This window comes from Brachyistius frenatus, unplaced genomic scaffold (assembly GCF_029030835.1).
Source record: "Brachyistius frenatus isolate BFR_SWC_R1_liver_20210118 unplaced genomic scaffold, ASM2903083v1 Contig_21, whole genome shotgun sequence".
NCBI classification, from domain to species: Eukaryota; Metazoa; Chordata; class Actinopteri; family Embiotocidae; genus Brachyistius; species Brachyistius frenatus.
The window spans coordinates 4,323,816-4,344,854 of NW_027210620.1; the positions used below are offsets into that span (position 1 = coordinate 4,323,816).

Below are 21,039 nucleotides of genomic sequence, written 5' to 3' on the forward strand. Positions count from 1 at the left end.
TCGATTCTCTACAAATGATACCCACAGAATTTATATAAAAATCACTCTTCTCATTTCTTTTTGGCAATATCAAAAATCTAAATGCCAGGCCAGTGGATATCACAGTGAAATGGTACAGTAGATTAAGACTTTCATTCGTTGAGATTTATAGTTTATGTCACTGACAGTCTTGTCAAAAGATTTAAAAAAAAAAAAAAAAAAATCCAAAAACTTCATGTGTTATATTTACTACAGCATATCAACACAGTGTTGACATAAACACTGGTTTCGTCCAGAGCTAGAATTACTACAGTAATTTGGTTCAGATCGTCATCCTCTTCATTTATGTTACGTGCATGAGGAGGGAAGGGAGTCAAATGCAATTACTTAAACCCCTCCCATGCACTCTCTGACACAATCCCTCTGCTCATCCTGCTGATGCCAGCCAGCTTGACTTTGGCACGGGTCGTCCACGTGACAGCAGCTGTTGAATCATTGGAGTTCGACAGGTTAGCGTAGCGGGAGGAGTCCTCCTCCAAACCCCGGCCCCCCCACGAGGCCAGTTCCAACGGGACGCTTAGGGAGTTGGGAAAGGGCCCTGCTAAATCCCCTTTCTGGCTCTTCTCCATTAAGGATTCATCAGTCACAGTGTCAGTTAAGTTCTCTAAATGTGGCGGCTCCCAGCCCTCCATCTTCTCCAGTTTTTTGGTAGGGGAGATTTGCCTCATCGTCATGGTGACACTGTCCCAGAAACAGTGGCCCTTCTCCGGTTTGTCCCTCTTCTCTTTTTCCTTGTCATCGTCTTTGATTTTTTTATGAGACCTTTGAAGAAACAAAAAGAGCGAGAGAGAAGTATAAACCAGTTACTACACCGTGACTGCACCAGTCATATATCAGCCAAAAATAGGACCGACTGGGTGGGGAACTATCAGACATCCTAACACCGGAGACTGGAACTTTCCCCAAACAGTGAGCATACAGGAATTACCGGCTGTCTGTTACACTACCGTGGTTAATGATGATTTTCCTCTTCATACATGTTCCACTTCCAAAAGGAGGTCTGACTGCTGGCAAATTAATTTAATGCTTACATACTGCATAAACAAATACAAGTGGTTGGACATGACTGCAATACTTCTAGACAAGAGTGTAAATGTTTTTGCTTCACACACTTGGCTAATAATGACAACTGAGTGCTTCTCTGTTAACAGAAAAAGAAATGATCTGGGTGCTAAGGGCACCAACATGTCTCGTTAGAGCTGCTGAAAAATAATCAATAACTTAAAACTCATAGTAACAGATTTTAGGCTGCTCATTAAATGGTAGTAAAGTACATTTTGATACTAACATAGTTTTCTGCACTGACACCCTGGAAATCAGCGAGGCTGAAGTACTATCTATTAACACAGAGTCCCTCAACATTGCAGTTAAACTCTGACGTGTCACCCAGTTTGTTACGATATTTAACATCTGGAGTGTATTTGTGACAAATTACAAATTCCAGGCACCTCAAACTTATGTGATGTTTCTTATGTACTTGAGTAAACCTACTCGGGGATCGTCCACATTTAGTTGCTATACAATTATCATTTCTTTTTGCAACATGTTTTTTTATATTGCTCTTGTTGTTCACCACAGTTAACGCTGAAGTAGATGTGTTTGTAGAAGATGATTTGTGATGATAAAGCTGTTCAGCGTGTCACCTCACCCTCTGCGGTCAGCCAGCTTCACTCCGGTCAACAAGAAGTGTTCATCATCTTTAGAGGAGAACATCTTCCTCTCCCTCCTCTCTTTCTTGGACATGATCTTCTTCACCTTGGCTTCCTGACAGAAACCCAGCAGACAAGCAAGCGTTTGATTTTGGATTGCAGAGCCAAAATGATTAACCTCATCTGTTGCATGTTAGCTTGTTATCTCTGATGCCTATTTGTGAGTGATGTATGCTCCCTGATGGGTTTTTTTCATTAAGTCATCTTAGTAGGATTTTAGAAAAGCAGCCATATGTTCAGACTGATGACTGTGCATTTTTGGAAATTCTGTTAAGGCCTTCATTGCATTGCCTCTGAAGAAATTAAAAATGCTCTCCCTCAAATTTAAGTCATATACACAACCATATGTATGCATCCATATGCATTTTAAAATGTATTTTTTTCCTAGTTTCATATTTACCATCCAGATAAGACGATGCAACTACAGAACCGAAACAGCTGACACTGTTCAAAAACAGTCCACCCACTAGCCCCATGAAAGCTCCCTTTATTGGCATAATATATCCCAGCTGGGTAATCCCCAATAAAAAACTGCTATGTTATGAAATGGCTTTTTACTTCTTGGCAAGCAGTTATTCTGTTAGTCAAACAGATTCTGTTACCCTTGGATGAAGGTAGACTATTTCCATTTTTTATGCTAAGCTAACAGGCTGCTTGCGATAGCTTCATCTTTACAATGCAGACGTGGTATCGATCTATAACTCCTGGAAAGAAAGCATAGTAGGGCTGCAACTATTATTGTCATTATTGATTGATCTGTTGACTATTTCCTCCAATCAATTAACTTTTTGGTCTTTAAAATGTCAGAAAATGCTGAAAAATGTCAACCAGTGTTTCCCAAAACCCAAGGTGCAGCATAAAATGTCTTGTTTAGCTGCAACCAAACAGCCCACAACAAAAAAAAATTCACTTTATTATCATGGAGGACTAAAGTAACCATAATCCAGCTGTAGTTTTTGCTCTGTCTGTGTCATTATGGTTAATTTTCTGTCATCCAACAAACCGATTAATTGACAAATTGTTGCAGCTTTAATGCTCAACTATTCTTTTAAGGTTAATTTAATGCTTCAACTATCAGTAGACGAGGTAACTGTCCTATCGCTGTTTGACAAAAACCTTGAGTGGCACTGCCTTGACGGCAGTTTGGCACATTCCAGGAGGAGAACCTCCTCTCCCCCATCGCAGCAGAATTCCTCCCTGCCCTTGCAGCGTTCCACTGAACACAGATACGGCCTTTCTCAGTGATTATGGAACTAAGTTGTGGCTTCGTTTCTCGCCTGGGAAGAATTCCCAATGTCAACTGCCAAGGTCATAACGTTTACTCCCACTCACATCCGTGCCTGCCTCTACTGCCTTTACTGTACATTTGTAGTATATACAACAGTTGATTAATGGGTTAAACCCCAGCAACCCCTTCAGTCTGCTTCTTTTGTTTCTATATTTTACCTATCGAGGAGGAGCTCAGTTCAAAGGTCTGTGTGCAGTACAGGATGGAGATCCGTCCTCAATGTTCAAAACCAGAGGATGCCACAGCAGCTTCAACAAACAAACAAGGAGCTGCATATGAAAGTAGTGGAACAGGATCACATACAATAAGATCTGTCACCAGATCCAGAATGTCACAGTTTAGAGAAAAGAAACGGGTTTTCCCGCCAGTATACAGGCTATATACACTCTCCATTTATCTCAAATACATAGTGTGAATACTCATTATCCAACTCATATTCATGCAATAGATTTGTAAAAACCTAAACAGTCTGACTTTGGTATCATAGAAAGAGACTTTGCTGATAAATGAAAAAACAAGTATCTTCCTCATATTTCATCATGGTGAACATGCCTGCGGGCAAACCTGCTGCCAGTTCCTTGGAAGTTTATTATCATCAAAACAATATTTACAAAATTCAGTCTCAGCTATTTCAACACCCTAACTCTCACTCTCCTCACTTCAGCTCTCGTTTTCTGTGCGCCGTCAAGTGTGAACTGGATCAGATTTGCAGTAGCTTTGCAGAAACCAGCGATGTCAAAACAGATGGAGTCTCTCTTTGTGTGTACGTGTGAGTGTGTATGTGCATGTAACTAAATTCCAGCTGTGTATGTGCATGCATGCATGCATGCACATACAGAGGCCTCCCTGTTCACCATTCTCCTCAGCATTAACCTGCCGCCCTCTAGATCCAAAGCAGCTCAATGACCAGTAATCTCTCCAGCCAAAAAGATAAACCGAGCAGCTTTATACCTACAGCTCCACGCTTGGCAGAACAATAGAGCTCTTACTGGACTAAATTCTTCTATCTTAAATCTGCCAGACACGCCAGATAGGCTAGCTGTCTGGCAGATAACATGGCTCCGTCTTCTTTCTGACCTTACAGCTTAAACATAACATATTTATAAAAATGTCTGAAAAGTTATTTTGCATTAGTCATCAGAAATGTTTTTCAGTGAATCTGCTGTTTAAATAATTGGCTGATCATATAAGTGACTCTTTGTTTCAGCACTACACAGCAGAAACACCATTAAATTGGTTATTATATGATTTGATTCCAAAAGGAGACATCCACCATTCAACAAATGTCAAAGCAATAAGGCCCTTTAAAACATTTGCCCATGACATATATGACTTTTGAATACTGCATCATTAATTTCTTGCAAGAACTGCTTAATATGTATATAAAAATCAATACACCACACTTTGGAATGAAACTCCTATTCGAGTTGCATTTGGCTTTTCCAGCTAAATTCAACTTTGTGTGTCCTAATATGAGCATGAAACAACAGAGGGTGGAAGAAACGTAGCCCTCAACAGTGTCCAAAGCAGTACGAGACTATTTTCAGCCTTGTTTTTCTTCCACCGTGATTGTTCCAATCCAAAAAGCAGCTCCTCGAAAGAATGTTGCGTTTCCTTCCCTTGTCCATCTCACCCCCCACCCCCCACCCCACCGTGCTCACAAACAGGACAGCCGTGAAATATGTCCTGTGAACGAGGTCGCATACAGTAGCGATACATAAAGCAGGCGACCAGACACAGTTCGAGGACAATAAATCGCCTGTGAGAGCTTTGTACTCAAGCTTTACACACTAAGGAGAGTTCAGACACGGCCACACTTTTGGAGTAAAAACTTGCTGTCAACACAAGATTATGAGATGATAGATATCTCTCGTGAACACAGTGATGAGACAAAATCCTCTGGACAGACAAAGACATGTCCTCAAATTCTTATTAGAAAACTTTTATTTACAGATACAAAGTTTACAGGGATGATGGCAAAGCTGATCTAGTTGATTATCTACTATACGAGTTTCTCCACCAGACTCACTTTGGGCGTATAAGACCTAATTTACTCCTTCAATTCAAAAACTTTTTCAACCACATTTTTACAAAACCTTAAAGATATGTTCCCTGAGTTACATTTTGAACTCCTCTGTGTTGAGTTTCAAACCCTCAATCAGCTATGGGTTGGTTGGGGGATCCAGGATTGGGCAGCACCAGATTTCTGATAATCCATCACTATGTTTGGGTGTAAAGTCCTTCCTAAGTTAGCCAAGTTGCTAAATCAGGTTGCACAATTTAAAAAAAAAAAAATCAAAAGTCATGACTTAGCTTGCAAATACTTAAGCAAATTGGCGCTTATAGCCTAACGTGTAAATAAGAGTTCTGTGCTTGAAGTCCCTGCAGAATCTCAAACTGTTACGTTCAGTAAATGAAAAAGATAAGTTTCTTTGTTTTATTTCTATGTGGATAAATACAGTTGGCTTTGTGTGTGTCTCTGTTAGAATAGTCAGGCAGTTTCGGGTGAGTAAATATCAAGCATGAAGCCAACTGATTTGATTAGGATAATGCTTTGTGATTTCAGGTATACCGTCTTGTTTTAGTGAAATGTAATTCATATACTGTATTTCTGTGTCAGGTCCCGTTAGCTCACAGCTATTCGAACAACTAATGTGCTATAACCCTTTTTAAAAATGTTTTTACCTTACATCAAGGTTCACTTTGAACTTACGAATAGCTGCTGCAACCAGCTTTAGGGCAGTTTATAACAAAACCAGAAAACCCATACTCTAATTTAAAACATAGATCTTGTTTGTTATAACTTGTGTCTCGGTTCCCTTGTTTTGGCCATAACTTCAAATGGTTATGATTTTTCTGTACTCAGCAAAGTAATTAATGGGATCAGGGGACTTACTGCATATCATTGCTACAAAAAAGTCAAACATGAGCATTCAGACAGGTTGTAAGCAACCCAACAGTTCAGCCAAATTATCTAAAACACTTCAGGTAAAAGCTTTGTATTTAAAATTGTGGTTAATGATCCCTTATTGCACAGGAAACCAGCAGACACACAATTACACCAAGGTTAAAATAAACCAGGAAATCTCTGTGCAAACTGTGATGGATGTTTACAACAGTCTGGTAATACTTTTTACTGTTTGCTTTTATTTATTTATTTATTTTTCTTCCCAGGATGTTTGACCAACTTGGGGGTTTGTTTAAAATGTGTATGATCATCCAACTGCTTGTAACTTTGAAGACTGAATTTAACAATTTTCATAAGAGACCTAACAAAAGGAAAACTGTGACCAAAACCACAGTAATTATTATTAAAAAGACCAAAGGTCCACCAACCCTAACCCTAAGACTAAAATGACCTCATTCTACAGTTGCGACGTATCTTATGATCCGGACAATAGTACAAACACAGACACATGCTCCACAACAACAAACCAGACAGTTTTCCAGTGATAAGTTTAAGGATAAAGCAGGAGATGATAGCTGAGGGCCGGTGCGTTTACATATAAACACTGCAGCCTCAGCAGTCCTCCGACCCTCCTGCTTTGTGAAACTCTTTGTGGTCAAGAAGAAACTGTCTGAGAGAGCACGAGTCTGAGTGTGAATCGGAGGCACTGAGGTCATTTAAGGAAATGTATGTTTCTGGTGACATAAAGCTGAGTTCTTTAAGAGCAATGTTATGAGTGTGTGCACACGTGTGTGAGAGAGGAAAATAAGAGTGTGTTGGTTGAGTGTAACAGTGTGTTTGTGTCTGTGTTATGTCCAAATAGTTGTGAAGTTGTTTACCTTGGATACTGCAGTGACAGCTTCTTCGTCCTCTTCCTCTCCTTCTATGTCTTTGTCCTGAGACACACACACACACACACACACACACACACACACACACACACACACACACACACACACACACACACACACACACACAGTGCGTTAACACAAATAACAACAGAAATGCTCAAACCATCCACACTTTACTGCATAGATGGTGTGTGTGTGTGTGTGTGTGTGTGTGTGTGTGTGTGTGTGTGTGTGTGTGTGTGTGTGTGTGTGTGTGTGTGTGTGTGTGTGTGTGTGTGTGTGTGTGTGTGTGTGTGTGTGTGTGTGTGTGTGTGTGTGTGTGTGTGTGTGTGGCCTCTGTTCATGTTTTCCTGTAAAGAGGAGGCAAAGGTTTTAGAGCTGCATAAACACACTGTGTTTGTAGGGCAGGATGGATAGATAGATGGAGGGATGGATAGATAGATGGAGGGATGGATAGATAGATGGAGGGATGGATAGATAGATGGAGGGATGGATGGAGGAAGGACTTGTGAAAACGAGGGGAACCCACTGAGCTGTGAGGGCACAGTTAAACAAAAGAAAGAGCAAACAAACCCTTGACCTACTGCCTTCACAGCATGTGATCTGTTTAACAGAGCTATTTTGGTTCCATTGTGTTTCTGTGGTTAACCTTTTGCGTCAATTTGAACATATCTTTTGTATAATTCGTATGATACTGTTCTTATTCATTTATGTGAGGTGCTTTAGATGAGTGCTACAGATCTAATAATAAGGATAATGATGAACATGATGAATTTAAAATCTAAAGCTAGCTGTACATCTGAGTCTTTGGACATGTGTCAACTTAAACTGCCATGGGACTTCTAAACAGTGTAAAGAACAGCGTACATTAAAATGACCCTGCCTCTAATAATTTTGCACATTATATAATTCATGGTTGTTTATAATACTTTTTTTTTCCATTTTTTGAATGATAAATTCCAGAGTCCTTTTTTAATGGTCAGAATTCATACACAAAGGATTTTTTTTTACTTTTCTTTATTCCACAATTACTCTTCAAAGAGAGGAGGCATAGTAGCATAGATTGAATATAGACAAAAAACAAAGTGAACATTAATATGTTGGCTAATAATTGGCAAATTCTATGAAATGAAGGAAAATATAAAGAAAAAGGATGAACATCAATTAGTAGCTAAATGTACAAACGACAAAACAATTGCACTACTGCTAAAAAAAAAAAAAAAATTAAAAGTGCTGAACTGATGTGTGATTATCTGCGACCCGTGTTCTAACCTGCTCACCTTGCAACTTTAGGACTTGTTTGCTTGTTCGAACTGCCTCCTTCCCCCTGTTGCCAAACTGTAAGTCCATTTTTCTCCCTCATTTTCCTTCAAGTCCCCTAACTTGAGTCAGCCTGCCTAAAAAAATAAAATCTTTACCATCCTAAAGTGAGAGGTATCATAACTTAATAATTCCAGTCCTGGACATTTTACGTGCATTGCAAATGTTGAATACGTTTGACTGATTTTTACCATTGTCAGTGCCTTGCCGTAGGAAATGTATGACTTGACCTGCCAATGAAGACTTAAAAGCATTGAAACCATAAGAAGAGGGAAGCTAAAAGTCGTCAGTCGTGTAGCCGAGCCTAAAACTCCAGGAGTGGAGCCACAAGTCCTGCAAAATCATCAGAGCTGTAAGAACTTCTGACAAATAACAACTCCACGGGAGAGAGGAGGAGAAACTGTGGTTGAACATGCCTGAGCAAAGTCTGCTGGGTGTCTGCCACCTGAGCTGATCAAAGACACTCTCACAGACTGATTGCTGACTGCTGTTAGTGTGAAAGCATTAGCAACTTTAGAACAGAGGGAGAGTGAGGGGGGAGGACAGCCCGGGGGAGAGGGAGTAGTGTTTTGGGGGGGAAAAAAGCCTTCCTAACAACAGAAAACAAGATGTTTTTACTTCACAATCCAATCTTTTTCTGTCTTTCAATCTTGGTGTTTGCATTTAGGTGTACATTTTAGCACCGTGTTTCAACACCAAACAATAAAGATACTGTGTGAATTCCAATACCAAAGAGCCAGTATTTGCACAAAGCCCTCATATACCAACAATACTCCACATTCTTGAAACACAGGGACAAGGTGTTATGGTGTTCACCGTAAAACCACACCACGCTAAAATATGTTTCAAGAAAGACATCCAACATTTTGGGAAATTCGCTTAATTGCAAACTCGCCAAGGGTCAGACGATAAAATCGATTCACCTCGTTTCAAAGTGGACACGCGAGACTGCTGTCAGCTATTGGGGATCTGACGGTTACAATCTCCCGTTCTCTTCCTGTGTTGTGCTGTTGAGTAATGGCCATAAACGTGTTCTTGCAGAGCATCATGATGTCACAGTGAAGTTGACCTTTGATCTTTTTGATACAAAATGTCATAACTTCAACTTCATAATTTGATCATTTTAGACAAGTTGTGTGAAATTAAGTAGTAATTTGCATACAATTCTTAAGTTATAGCCACGAACATGTTTAGTGAGGTCACAGTGAACTTTGACCACCAGAATCTAACCATTACATCCCTCGGTCCAAGTGAACGTTTGTGCCAAATATTAAGAACTTCTCTTAAGATATTCTCGAGATAACGCACTCACGAAAATGGGACGGACGGATGGGAGGAACATGAGGTTACAGCGAGTTTGACATTGAGGCTTTGACCCCCAAAATCTGAGTGCCACACTGGGACAACAAGAACGTTTTTGCCTAGTTTGAAAAAATTCCCTCAAGATGTTCTTGAGATATTGCCTCCATGAGAATGAGATATATATATATAAACAGTGTAATTAGCTGAATAGTTTGTATTTTTTATTTTACTGTTATTCCTTTTATAGTGATGGCTTTTTGGCCCGTTTTCTAACAGTTTGTTGACACTGTCTCTGTCCACTAAACAAGCAGGTTCTCCCGTTTGCCTGTTTCAACAATGTACCTTCAACACAGCATCTGACCATATCTTGTCATTTCAAAATTACACGTTTTAGTTGCACGGGACAATATATTTTGAAACTTTCTTGGGTCTACTGTAGGGATTTCTGGCAGACTTTAGACTGAGTCCACCTGCTTCCTGCTTTTCAGCTAAGCTAAGCTTTCTGTTCAATTGACAGACATGAGAGTGGCATAACACTCAGCATGAAAAAAAAAAAAATAAGCCCCTTTCCCATAACTAAAAAGGACTCAAATCCTTGATTTGACATCATGTCTTGTGGTGATTTGATTTTAACTCGTGAGACAAAGCAAATGTTTGATCTCCACAAACTTAACCCTCTCCCCTTCAACAGAGGATCACAGCCTCTTATCCTCTTCATGACTTGATGATTTAGATGTGAGGCTGTCTGAAGCTATGCTCAGGCCTGATGTTTACTCTCATGATCCCACTTCACAAAGAGGGTGGAATTAGAGCAGTGTTATTAAAGTATTAGGGTGCGTTACTGCTGTAAGCCACAGAAAAACAGCCACGCGCACCTTCAGCGAGCTCACAGCTACTTACAGCCTCTTGAACTTCAATAGAGAGTGAGTGGTGAGAGAGCAAGCAGGCACAGGGTTTATCTTCGCCCCAGAGCGTTGTGGAGGGAGGAAGGGAATCATATTGACTTCAGGTTCTGCATTTTCTCTCCTCTCTTCCCCCTTTGTTCTCCCTCCCTCCTTCCCTCTGTCTGTGGGTGTATTATCCCTTTATACTCATCTGTCTGTACCCGCCTGCCTGCTGATCTCTTATGTACAGTTTAGACTCACAACATTTAAATGATCTGTTCTGCCATTAAACCCAAAGAGAGATACAAGGGAGTAAATAAAATGTAAAAGAAAGACATCTTGTTAATGTTACAGAAACAAGGTTAGATCAGCGGATTGGTTCCTGGACCACCTGAATGAATGTGGGTGGAGAAAGTAAAATAACTGGATTTGAGGTCCCCCCTGAGCAAGAAACTTGACCGCTAACCGCTCCAGTGCAGCTGCACAGTAGTCAACAGATCAGACTGGGTTCTTTCCAGCAATGTTCTCTCTTACAGGAAAGCCCCTGATACCTCCCTGGATAAATAAAGGTAAAAAAACAACTTTCAACAACACCACAAAGTACAGCAGAGTTGAATCAACAGATCTCTGACACAGTGTCCATGAAATGTTACATTCTCTACAAAGGTAGACATTTTAATAATTTTATCCAGCATTGAAAAGTCAGGTGTTTCTGTTATTTTGGCCACATTTAGTTCTTATCCTGTATATGAGGTATGTTTTCTCTACTCTTAATATTTTGTCCATATTAATGTACCTAACTTTGACCCTAAGGACACTAATGAAATGATGACGATGGCCATGTTGTAAATGTAAATTATGTAAATCAATTAATCTATAGATATTTTTGATAATTAATTAGTAATTTAAGTTTTTTTTCAAGCAGAAATGATAGAGAAGTAATGGTTCCAGATGCTCAAATGTGAGGATCTGCTGCTTGTCTTTGAGTCTTCTCTTCATGTAGTTTAATAGTTGATTAATCATGGTTGAGTCCGACATGTTTAAACTTTGGAAAATTCATGATCTCCAAAGAAATTTAACCACAGACTAAACAGGTACTCCTGAAATGTGATCATGATGGAAAAATCCTTTTGCTCCCTTGTCCATTCTCTCTGTGTCAGTCAGTGCAGCTACTGTGCCTCAGTTTGAATAAGGGGAAGGAAAACCCAGCATTTCCAGACATAACTTTTACCCTGGCTTCATCCTGTATCACTGCCGAGTTTTGGCTCTGCTTCTCTGCTGTGTTTATGACATTTTATGATCCAACCCCTGACCCCTGGACGTATTTTGCTGCCATGGTGACTCGAAGAGACCTCCCTGGTGACTTTCCCAGGACATCCGAGGACGAGTTGCTGCTCTGATCTCAGATCTTTTTTCTTCTTATCAACCAAGTAATTCTGGTGACCACTGGAAACAAGAAACACAAACTGAACTTTGAGCAGCCCAGAAGATTCAAGGGCCACATGCGTTGGTTCCCAGGATGAAAGTTAAGTGGGACCAATAAAACCCAGCAAAAGGTCAAAGATCTAAACATTATCACAACAATAGATGAAAAATGTTGGAAAGTGGTATTGGTTGATCTTCTCATTTGATGACTGTATGACATTGCAGCTGCAGGCAGTGAATGAAATCTGGCATGACCCCAGTTTATCACAGTGTTTGAGCTTTTTCTTAGTTTTGCCAATTCTTGTACTGTAACAAAGGTCTATTTAAGTGTTAGATGTTAATGTTAAAAGCTTTAATATGAGTCTTACTCTATCCAAACAGCAAAACTCTTCTAACAAAAGTCTCTCCATGAACCTTGATTAATTTCACGGTTTAAAGAAGCTGATTAGATACCACAAGCATGCCAATAGCACATTGTTTTCACTCCACTCTGACTCCAACCCTCATGAGGAAAAAATACCCTGTAAGTTCTAACGGCTTTAACCGTCCCATGATTTGGTAGCTGGAGTTGCCCAATGTCTTTTTCTCCTTTTATTAGAATCCAAGTTTCGCAGGTAAAAAAAAAAAAGCACGAGGAGAGTCGCAGCAGATAAATGTGTCACCTTCCTATTTCCTACTGCTGGATGCCTTTCTTTGAGTGTGTGTGTGTGTGTGTGTGTGTGTGTGTGTGTGTGTGTGTGTGTGTGTGTGTGTGTGTGTGTGTGTGTGTGTGTGTGTGTGTGTGTGAGAGAGAGGTCTAAAGAGTCTCTTTATCAGCACTTGCAAGCAGCTGGGCTCTTTCATGATGCTGGGGGGAATGGAGGAGGGCACACACACACACACACACACACACACACACACACACACACACACACACACACACACACACACACACACACACACACACACACACACACACACACACACTGCTGTTGCTCACCTGAGGAATGGGGTATAAACACAGCAAAGAGAAATGTATGAACTCTACAGTCTTTAGTGCTGTCTGCCAATCAAAACTTTGACCTTTACAGTTTGAAAAATGTCAATTCAAAGTTCACAAATTTGAGTCCAAAACTCCTCACAAGATGTTCTTGTAAACAATATTTTATTTTTTTAGATGTGTTCTAGCCTACATGTTGTATCCCATGGAGAACTCAGGCAATGGTCTGTTTTTTTTCAGTCCTATTTAAATACTAAATGGGTTAAATTGGTATGGTTTCTTTTTTCTTAGCAGACAGTAACTGCCCTTGGACCTCTCAGCATTTGCTGACACTCTCCTCCTCAGCTGATCTGACATGAGTTTACTTGTCCACCTCCTCCATCTGCTTTTTACTGGTCTCAAGCAGACTGTAATTGATCTACTTGTTCATTTTTAACAAAGGACCAATAAGACATTTGTAGCTGAAAATCGTTTTGGTTCATAACTTTGAGTTTGACACTTTTTTTTCCCCCCGATGGATTTATTGTTCATTAGGCTGCTTTATACTCATGCGTTTTTCCACAAAAAATAAAACTCAAACTTTGGCTTGACAAATTGACAGATGCATTTGAGCGAAGTTCCACATCACTAGGCTGTTCTTCCAGCGCGTTTCCATGCTCTCCACCGAGCATACCAGGCTCTCGTTGTTAACAGTGAATACCGTTGTTTCCTCTCCCGTGTCACATTACCTTGTAAGAGTGATGATAGTGCCATGACATGTCGTCCTCTTCTGACGCATAATCCACCAGCACTTTACTCTTGGTCTTCCTGAACATATCTCCACGTGTTGCTGAAAGAGCCCGTCTCGGTCCTTTGAAAAAGAAAAGTTGTGTAGTTTGTCTAAAAATTCCGGTTTCCGCCGCGACGCACCACCGAAGCACCTTCACCTCTTTTGGTTATTTCTCCAGCAGCAAATCCAAACGGCTTTCTCTGCAAACAGCTCATTCATAGAGCGGTGCCAGGAGCTGGATGACGCTTACGGTTCGTTTCGTAAATATCTGGCGTGTGTTTTGGTGCTTTTTAACGCAAGCCGGACCACCTGGACCTCAAACAGTCGCTCCTCCCATATCCCCCTGCTCCGGCTCCTTGAAGTTGCCATGGCAGGAGGAGGAAAGGGGTCATACGTCTCATCTCTGGCCAATGCAAGCATTGAGCTACGCATTCATGCAAAAATAATGGAGCTTATCTTTTTCACATTCAAATGAAGTGTAGCCTGGAAGACGGATTTTTGAAGGTTGTTGTCTGACACAAACTGGGACACACTATTCGGTTACTAGGAAGTCATTTATAACTACATAAAAATGTGTTTTGTATTTGAAATACATGCCGTCAACAGTGTAAACACATCTGTTTAGTAAAAGAAGTAATCTGATCCTTTACTTACGTAAAGGTAGGAATAAAACAATGTGCATTTTTTTGTATATCATTTTGTGTTTGAATAAAGTGGGAGTATAAATATTTTACAACTTCAATATGTAATGGAGAAGAAACAGGTTGAAGTAAAGTAACAGAAAATGGAAATCGTCACAGAATAGATCAGAATTGTACCTCAGCACAATGTTAGAGTTGCTTTCTGCCACTGGATCTACACTGACACATGTTTTATCATATTTTCTAATATAGCGTTATTGATGGCCAATTGTTTTTCCATATAATGGAGGGCAAGAATCCACTACTCTATGGGTCCTTACAAATCTGACAAAGAAATTAGATATGTGTTGTTGATGTGTTGTTTTGTGTTTTATTACAAGCACAGAAAGGCATCACAAAAAATAAACAATCTCTGTCTAGATTCTGTTTTATTGATTATTTTATTTTGCCATTGTTCACAGTGTGTTTGAGATGAGTGGTTTTGGACAAAGGTTTTTTTTCTTGACTTTTATCTCCCAAGTTTTAAAATAAATAAAATACTCTGATATAGATCCAAGAGGCAAAATCAATTCTTCATTCAGCACTTGTCAAATCTGGGCTTGATCAGAAAGTAATCTTATATTTACTACAGATTGATATTTTTATATGAAGTATAAACAACTGTATTGACGTGTATTCGTCTCTCACTCTCTCTCGCTCTAAGACCTCTGACGCCAGAGGAAACAAATAACACATTATGCTGCTGGGCTGACCTCTTAAAATAGCCACAGTTTAGCTCCAGTTAAGACCACTCACCTGATTCAAAGATCCTTGAATTCCTGTTTCAATGTCCACATTATATTAAGTAGGTTGTTGGACGTGTCAGAATTTACAGGAAAAACAGATGAAACATCAAGAATGTTTTGAGAGTCTTATCTTTTCTGCTAGGAAAAGTACATGTTTTTGGACTGAGGTGTTTTTAATCTCACGAGGTGTTATGCAATGTTGCACTCAGTGTGTGTTTAATCTGAGTTTAATGATGTATTAATTGTATTGCTCTAGCTGCAATCACGTCCAAAACAGAAGCAAGTCTGACCAATATTGAAAATGGCTTTATAGGTCAGATATATATCCCAAACTAATCCATTTTAAATTGTTTTTAATCAATCGCTTACATGGAGTTTGGTGTTGGCTGTTTTTTTAGCACCAGCTGACACAGGCCACGACTGGCTGTTAGGATGTGTCATCACCTGTCAACAGGCAGGTCAGTGACCTTTGACACTGATGGCCATCATTGGGTCAGCTGTTCATTTGAGACCATTTTTTACATATGCATTCCCACAGTATCTCTACAGAGGCCCCTCTGACCAACAAGTGTGTCCCTAATCAATCCTTACCTTTAGACATACTATCAGCAGTTTTTTTCAAAATAGAAATCCTTTCTTATTATTGGAATCTATAGAAGTTGGAGCCCAGACTGATTTGCTGCTCTTCAAACTGTACAGGAATGATCAATTATCTACTCAGATAGATATCACATCTACAATCCTTTTCAGAAGCACATTTGGGATTTACTAAGATATACATATTTTTGTATTAACTGTAGTTATGAAGACAAAATGCTTTACCCATTAACACTGTAATAAAGAATGAGAAATGCACTTGGAAAAGTATCATAATATTATTTTTTGTACTACAGTTATTCTTGCTCTCAATCATTTAAATATTCATCATCATTTTGACTGATTAAGTGAAGGAAAATGGAATTGTTTCATATTCAGATTTTTTCAGTACTGTAAGCACCATGCACTACATCACAATGTATACTGGATTTATATACATTATTACCTGATCCCATTTTGTATTAGGGCCAAAGTTAAAATACAGTTATTTTTTCAGTAGTACAGTATATATTATAAACCAGCCTCCAGTGATTGGTGACTGTAGGAGACAGTTGATGGTAAATACACTGTTTAATTGAGCTGCACACAATCCATTTATCAAATATCTTTATACTGGTTATAAATGCTAAATAGAAGTGGTCAAAGTAAAGTGTCACTGTTACCACAAACAAATTACTCATCAGTAACTAAAGAGTCAATCGAGGACAACATCTTACTTTTGCCCTGACCCCTCTTAAAGGAAAATCAGATATCCTGATCAATTGCAGCATGTCACTGTGCACTATATGTGTGTCAGCGTGTACTAATTGTGTATTGTTGAGGCAAGTCACTCTGACATCAGTCGTTCTGATCACTGGGACAGGAGGTCAGGTCTAACGGGGTCAAACAGTCATGGCAGAACACAGCTGGGATTATCCAACCTGCTTTTAATGTCTCACACGGACACAGATGTACCGCACATCTTAAACAGCAGATCTGAGGCCTGAAGTATGTCTGGGACACTGTGTGTTTTGCTTGTGAAGTGTGCTTAACTTAACTGTTTAATTGTGCCTCAACAAGACGACAAACAGTTTAAATGTTATTTGTTCTGTAGTTCACAGCTTCATCTTATTATTTTAATCTTTTATAAAAAATAATAAAAAATTAAACTAGAATGCGCATTTCCTGAAGAAAATGCAGTGTCAATGCTGCAAGAGATAGTCAGGAATGGACAGCATGATATTTTTATATTATTAAAGTTTTGTAACTTGCCACGAGGTGGTGCTGTTGTGTCTATGTGAAGCACCATTGCCCAGCTCTGCCAAGTTTCACGTCTACCAAATCAGAATTCCTTTATTTTCATTGCACATATTACAACGAAATTGAAAAACGATCCAACATGGTGTAACACAAGAAGAATGGAAAGATAAAGTAATAAATATATATATATAAATGGGATAAAGTTTGTGGTAGTTTAGACAAAAATTTAAGAAATTGGTAAATACCAATGGAAATTTGAATAATTTACAAGCATAAAACAAGTTAAATCTGTTCAAAATTTAAATTAAAAATAAAGCTAATTTTGATTTAAAAAAAAAAAACCATCTGTCAAGTATCTAAAAAACAATTCCCTTAATTGGCAGACTTGTACCGCTGACCTTTTGCACCCCAGACAAGAGCCTACTGCACAACAGTGAATGAGTTACAATAAATGAAACCTGTCTGATTAAGCAGAAGAAACAAACTGACTTGATGAAGCTCTGAAGCTGCTGCTCCCTCCTTCAACAGCTGATCCTGGGTCAGTTGCTGTAAAATTGAAGCGTAAATAAGTCTTCAGATCACATCACATCACAATGTTTCTCCATAACTGCTGGATGTGTATGTGTGTCCTCATTGTTAGCAGTTTTTACGTTATATACCAAAACTAAATTATAAATTATATACCAAAAAAAATAACATAAATATATATATAATTTTATTCATTAATTTAGGAGTAAAAAAAATCAAATGTTTTGTCGGGTCACATAATTATGTGTTCTATGCTGGTATTTTACAAACATTCAATCAATATTTTCATTTATTATCAAAAGGGAAGGAAAACAGCTGTTGTTTTTTTTTGAACATGTAACTACCCAAGATCTTGTCATTTCACACTACATTCATTCCTGTCATGGTCACACAGCAAACAGAAGGAGCCAGCTGAGATTAACTGTGACTCAGCAATTATCTGATGAGATTCACAGGTCAACAGCACATAAGAACTGGTTTGCCAGTTTGAGATTAAAGCTTTAATTATGTTCTCAGGCCAACTCAAAGATGTTCCTCAGGATCTCTGAGCTGTGCTTTAACGAACATTTGGTATCTAAAGGGTGACTTAAAAATGTTACTTTAGGAACATTTGAATGTCAACATTTCATGAAAAACTGTATAATTTTAATTTTAAATTGTCTTAAATTCTAAATCAAGAAAATACACATTAAGATCAGGCCAGAAAGGTCAGAGTAACTAAGACATAATCCGTTTACACAATTAAATTTAGCTTTTATATCTTTAAACAGCACTGCATAGTAAATTTAGAGAAATATTAAAGGCTGGGGTACCTAACTGAACAATACAACAATCATTTAATGAGTTTAACAGATACTTCCTGTTCAAAACGATACTTTTAACTTTAACTGATGTAGTTTACTCTCTGTTTTGCTTACTCTGTTCTCTGTTGGAAAGGTGGACAGAAGAGCACCGAATGAGAGACTGAACGTCTTTGCCAGAAAAATGACAAAAGGCCAGAGACACAGAGTGTGGAGGAGAGACAGTGGAGCTGTACAACATGTGTGTGTGTGTGTGTGTGTGTGTGTGTGTGTGTGTGTGTGTGTGTGTGTGTGTGTGTGTGTGTGTGTGTGTGTGTGTGTGTGTGTGTGTGTGTGTGTGTGTGTGTGTGTGTGTGTGTGTGTGTGTGTGTGTGTGTGTGTGTGGCGGGGGGGGGGGGTCTTGAAGTTATGGAAAATGTAGTTTTAATTTTGAAGTGCTGAATAATTAGTGCAGCTTCAACACAACAACTTGGAAACTATGTGTTCCTTCACTCATGCAGTTGGACTTTAAAGTAAATATAACTCATTTTTCCATTGGTCACTGAGATAATTGTGCATATTGCTCTGTCCAGTCTGTCTTTTATGCATCTCTCCCAGATGCAGAGGCAGCTTTAGTTTATATCTGACTGTGGACATTTTACAAAAGCATTATTAAAGAATTGTAATTGGCTGGTTGAACACAATAACAGGCACCATTCACCACAAGATGATTTCCTGTCACACCTCATCAGCTTTGCACAGGCGACCTAAAATAGGCTGGATGTGTCTTGGCATATACACCTCCTCCTTAGTGTTTGGGAACAAGCTGCCAGGTAACATCACGCATCCGCACAGCTACGATTTCCCCTGTCAGTCTATAAATAAGGCCGGGACACAACAGACTAACAGTTACATTCACACATGTGCAAAGGGATTCGATTTCGAGTGCCTTTAAATACAGTCTATTATGTGCTGACATGGGATTACATGTCTTTGCATGGAAGCGCACTGGAAAAGATACTTAACACCTGTTTCACGACAGTGTTTTAATGAGCTCAAGGTAGAGAGCACATTTAAAACAAGGCTAAACTGTTCTAATGTTGATGAAGAGCCATTTACAGGGCGGAAGAATGTGCTGCTTCACTAAGGAGGTATACACGCACATGTACACAAACCAACAGACAAATTCACCGGCCTAAAAAAGTAATTCTGCTTCATTATACCAGAACAAAGCTTTGCAAGTGTGTTTATGTGCATGTTTGCATTTGTACATGAGAATCAATGTCAATGTTTCCAACTTAAATTTGTTTTCTTGGCAGACTTAAAAATAGAAACCACTTCTTAAAATATGTTAAGTAAAATTGAATGTTCTGCCAAGAAAACCAGATTAATGACAAACCAGGCAGCATAGATACGATCATGTACATAATCAAAACATTTAAGGACACATGAATGAAAGCAATGTTTTATCAACATTTTAACAAGAGTAATGACACAAATTAAGATTACTCAAGTATATTAATCTTAATGTGATTCATCTTAATCTTAATTTGTAAATTTATTTGTAGTTTCAAAATAACAGTCTTTATGACCTCTATGAACAGTAATTTGTTACATGTGGTCACACACTGAAGCATACTGACTGTTAATATTTAAGTATGAATACAGTGCTGCCCAATTTTTCTTCATTAGAAACTTTTCACACAGATTATTTTGTGAGGTAAATGTGATTCAGGGCAAATTAAAATATTGTGTTTCCGAGATGAATACTGTAGCACATAATAATTAAATTTGACATGGAATGATTTATGATGATGTCAGGAAATTAATGAAGCTTTAGCTGTAAACTTTTAATCGTCAAAAGGGATTGGCCCCCAGGAGAATGTCTCTATCTCTAGAAATGTTCTCTAGGAGGTTATGGGGCAAGATAGGCAGCAGAAGTGCTGCCCTGGTGCTGATAGAGGTTCAATGTCTTGCTCAGGGACACCTCGCCTTCACTAATAGATGCTCGACAACATTGGAGCTCGAACCTGCAGGACTCTGAAGAGAGTGACACATGAGCCGAATGCTCGTGGTGGCCTGCAGCTGGTCTAAAGTTCTTTGACTTTTTGTCCTATTTATTCTCCAGCTACATATAATGAACCTATTGCCATTTTTTTTTTCCCTTGTAAAGACTTTAAACAACCTGAGGCTGTCTACTGATGATGATGTAAGGGGCTGAAATGCAAGGCTTCTACTGTTTTGTTTATTCTCTGTCAAATATACATGTTGTTTCACTTGTGGTTTCCTGTCATGTAACTCCTACCATTTTAATTTAATTGTGGCATGATTCATCAGACTTGATTCACCCACGGCAACTGTTAGAGCCCAACACAAGTGCAGCTGTATGCCATATACAGTACATATATCAAGCTACTCTCAGTGTTTGCGATCATTTGATACATAGATGGATCTGTAATGTAAAATAAAGGTGACATAACGTTGATGGTACTCTCAGGGCACATGTATTGCATGAGAAAACACAAGCATGCACTAGACACACACACACACACACACACACACACACACACACACACACACACACACACACACACACACACACACACCAGCAGTATCAAGTTAAAAAAATGTTTTGTGGATATGCCTCTCACTTCTTCTCAATCATCTCTGTGGTAGAGAAGACATTCCACTCTTTGTTGTTGGCTGCTGGGGGCGTAACAAGAGACTCCTGAGGAGACGGCACTGAAACAGACACACAAAGGACCTCTCTGTGTGTGTGTGTGTGTGTGTGTGTGTGTGTGTGTGTGTGTGTGTGTGTGTGTGTGTGTGTGTGTGTGTGTGTGTGTGTGTGTGTGTGTGTGTGTGTGTGTGTGTGTGTGTGTGTGTGTATTTGTGAACTTTGAGAAAGTGAGACAGAGTAAAAAAAAAATGTGTCTACCTGCTCCTCACTACTCTTT

The 21,039-nt window shown here is 39.1% G+C and overlaps 1 protein-coding gene across 1 annotated transcript; it reads right to left on the reverse strand.

Annotated features, from left to right (window-relative positions):
• Window positions 1-209: 209 nt before the first annotated feature.
• Window positions 210-13,765, reverse strand: LOC138619806 (testis development-related protein). The gene is made up of 4 exons (XM_069696581.1): window positions 13,473-13,765; window positions 6,823-6,879; window positions 1,688-1,803; window positions 210-801 (listed from the first exon to the last, which is right to left on the reverse strand). The coding sequence occupies exons 1-4, from the start codon at window positions 13,557-13,559 to the stop codon at window positions 363-365; spliced, it is 699 nt and encodes a 232-aa protein (XP_069552682.1). The 5' UTR covers window positions 13,560-13,765; the 3' UTR covers window positions 210-362.
• Between the last annotated feature and the right edge of the window lie 7,274 nt (window positions 13,766-21,039).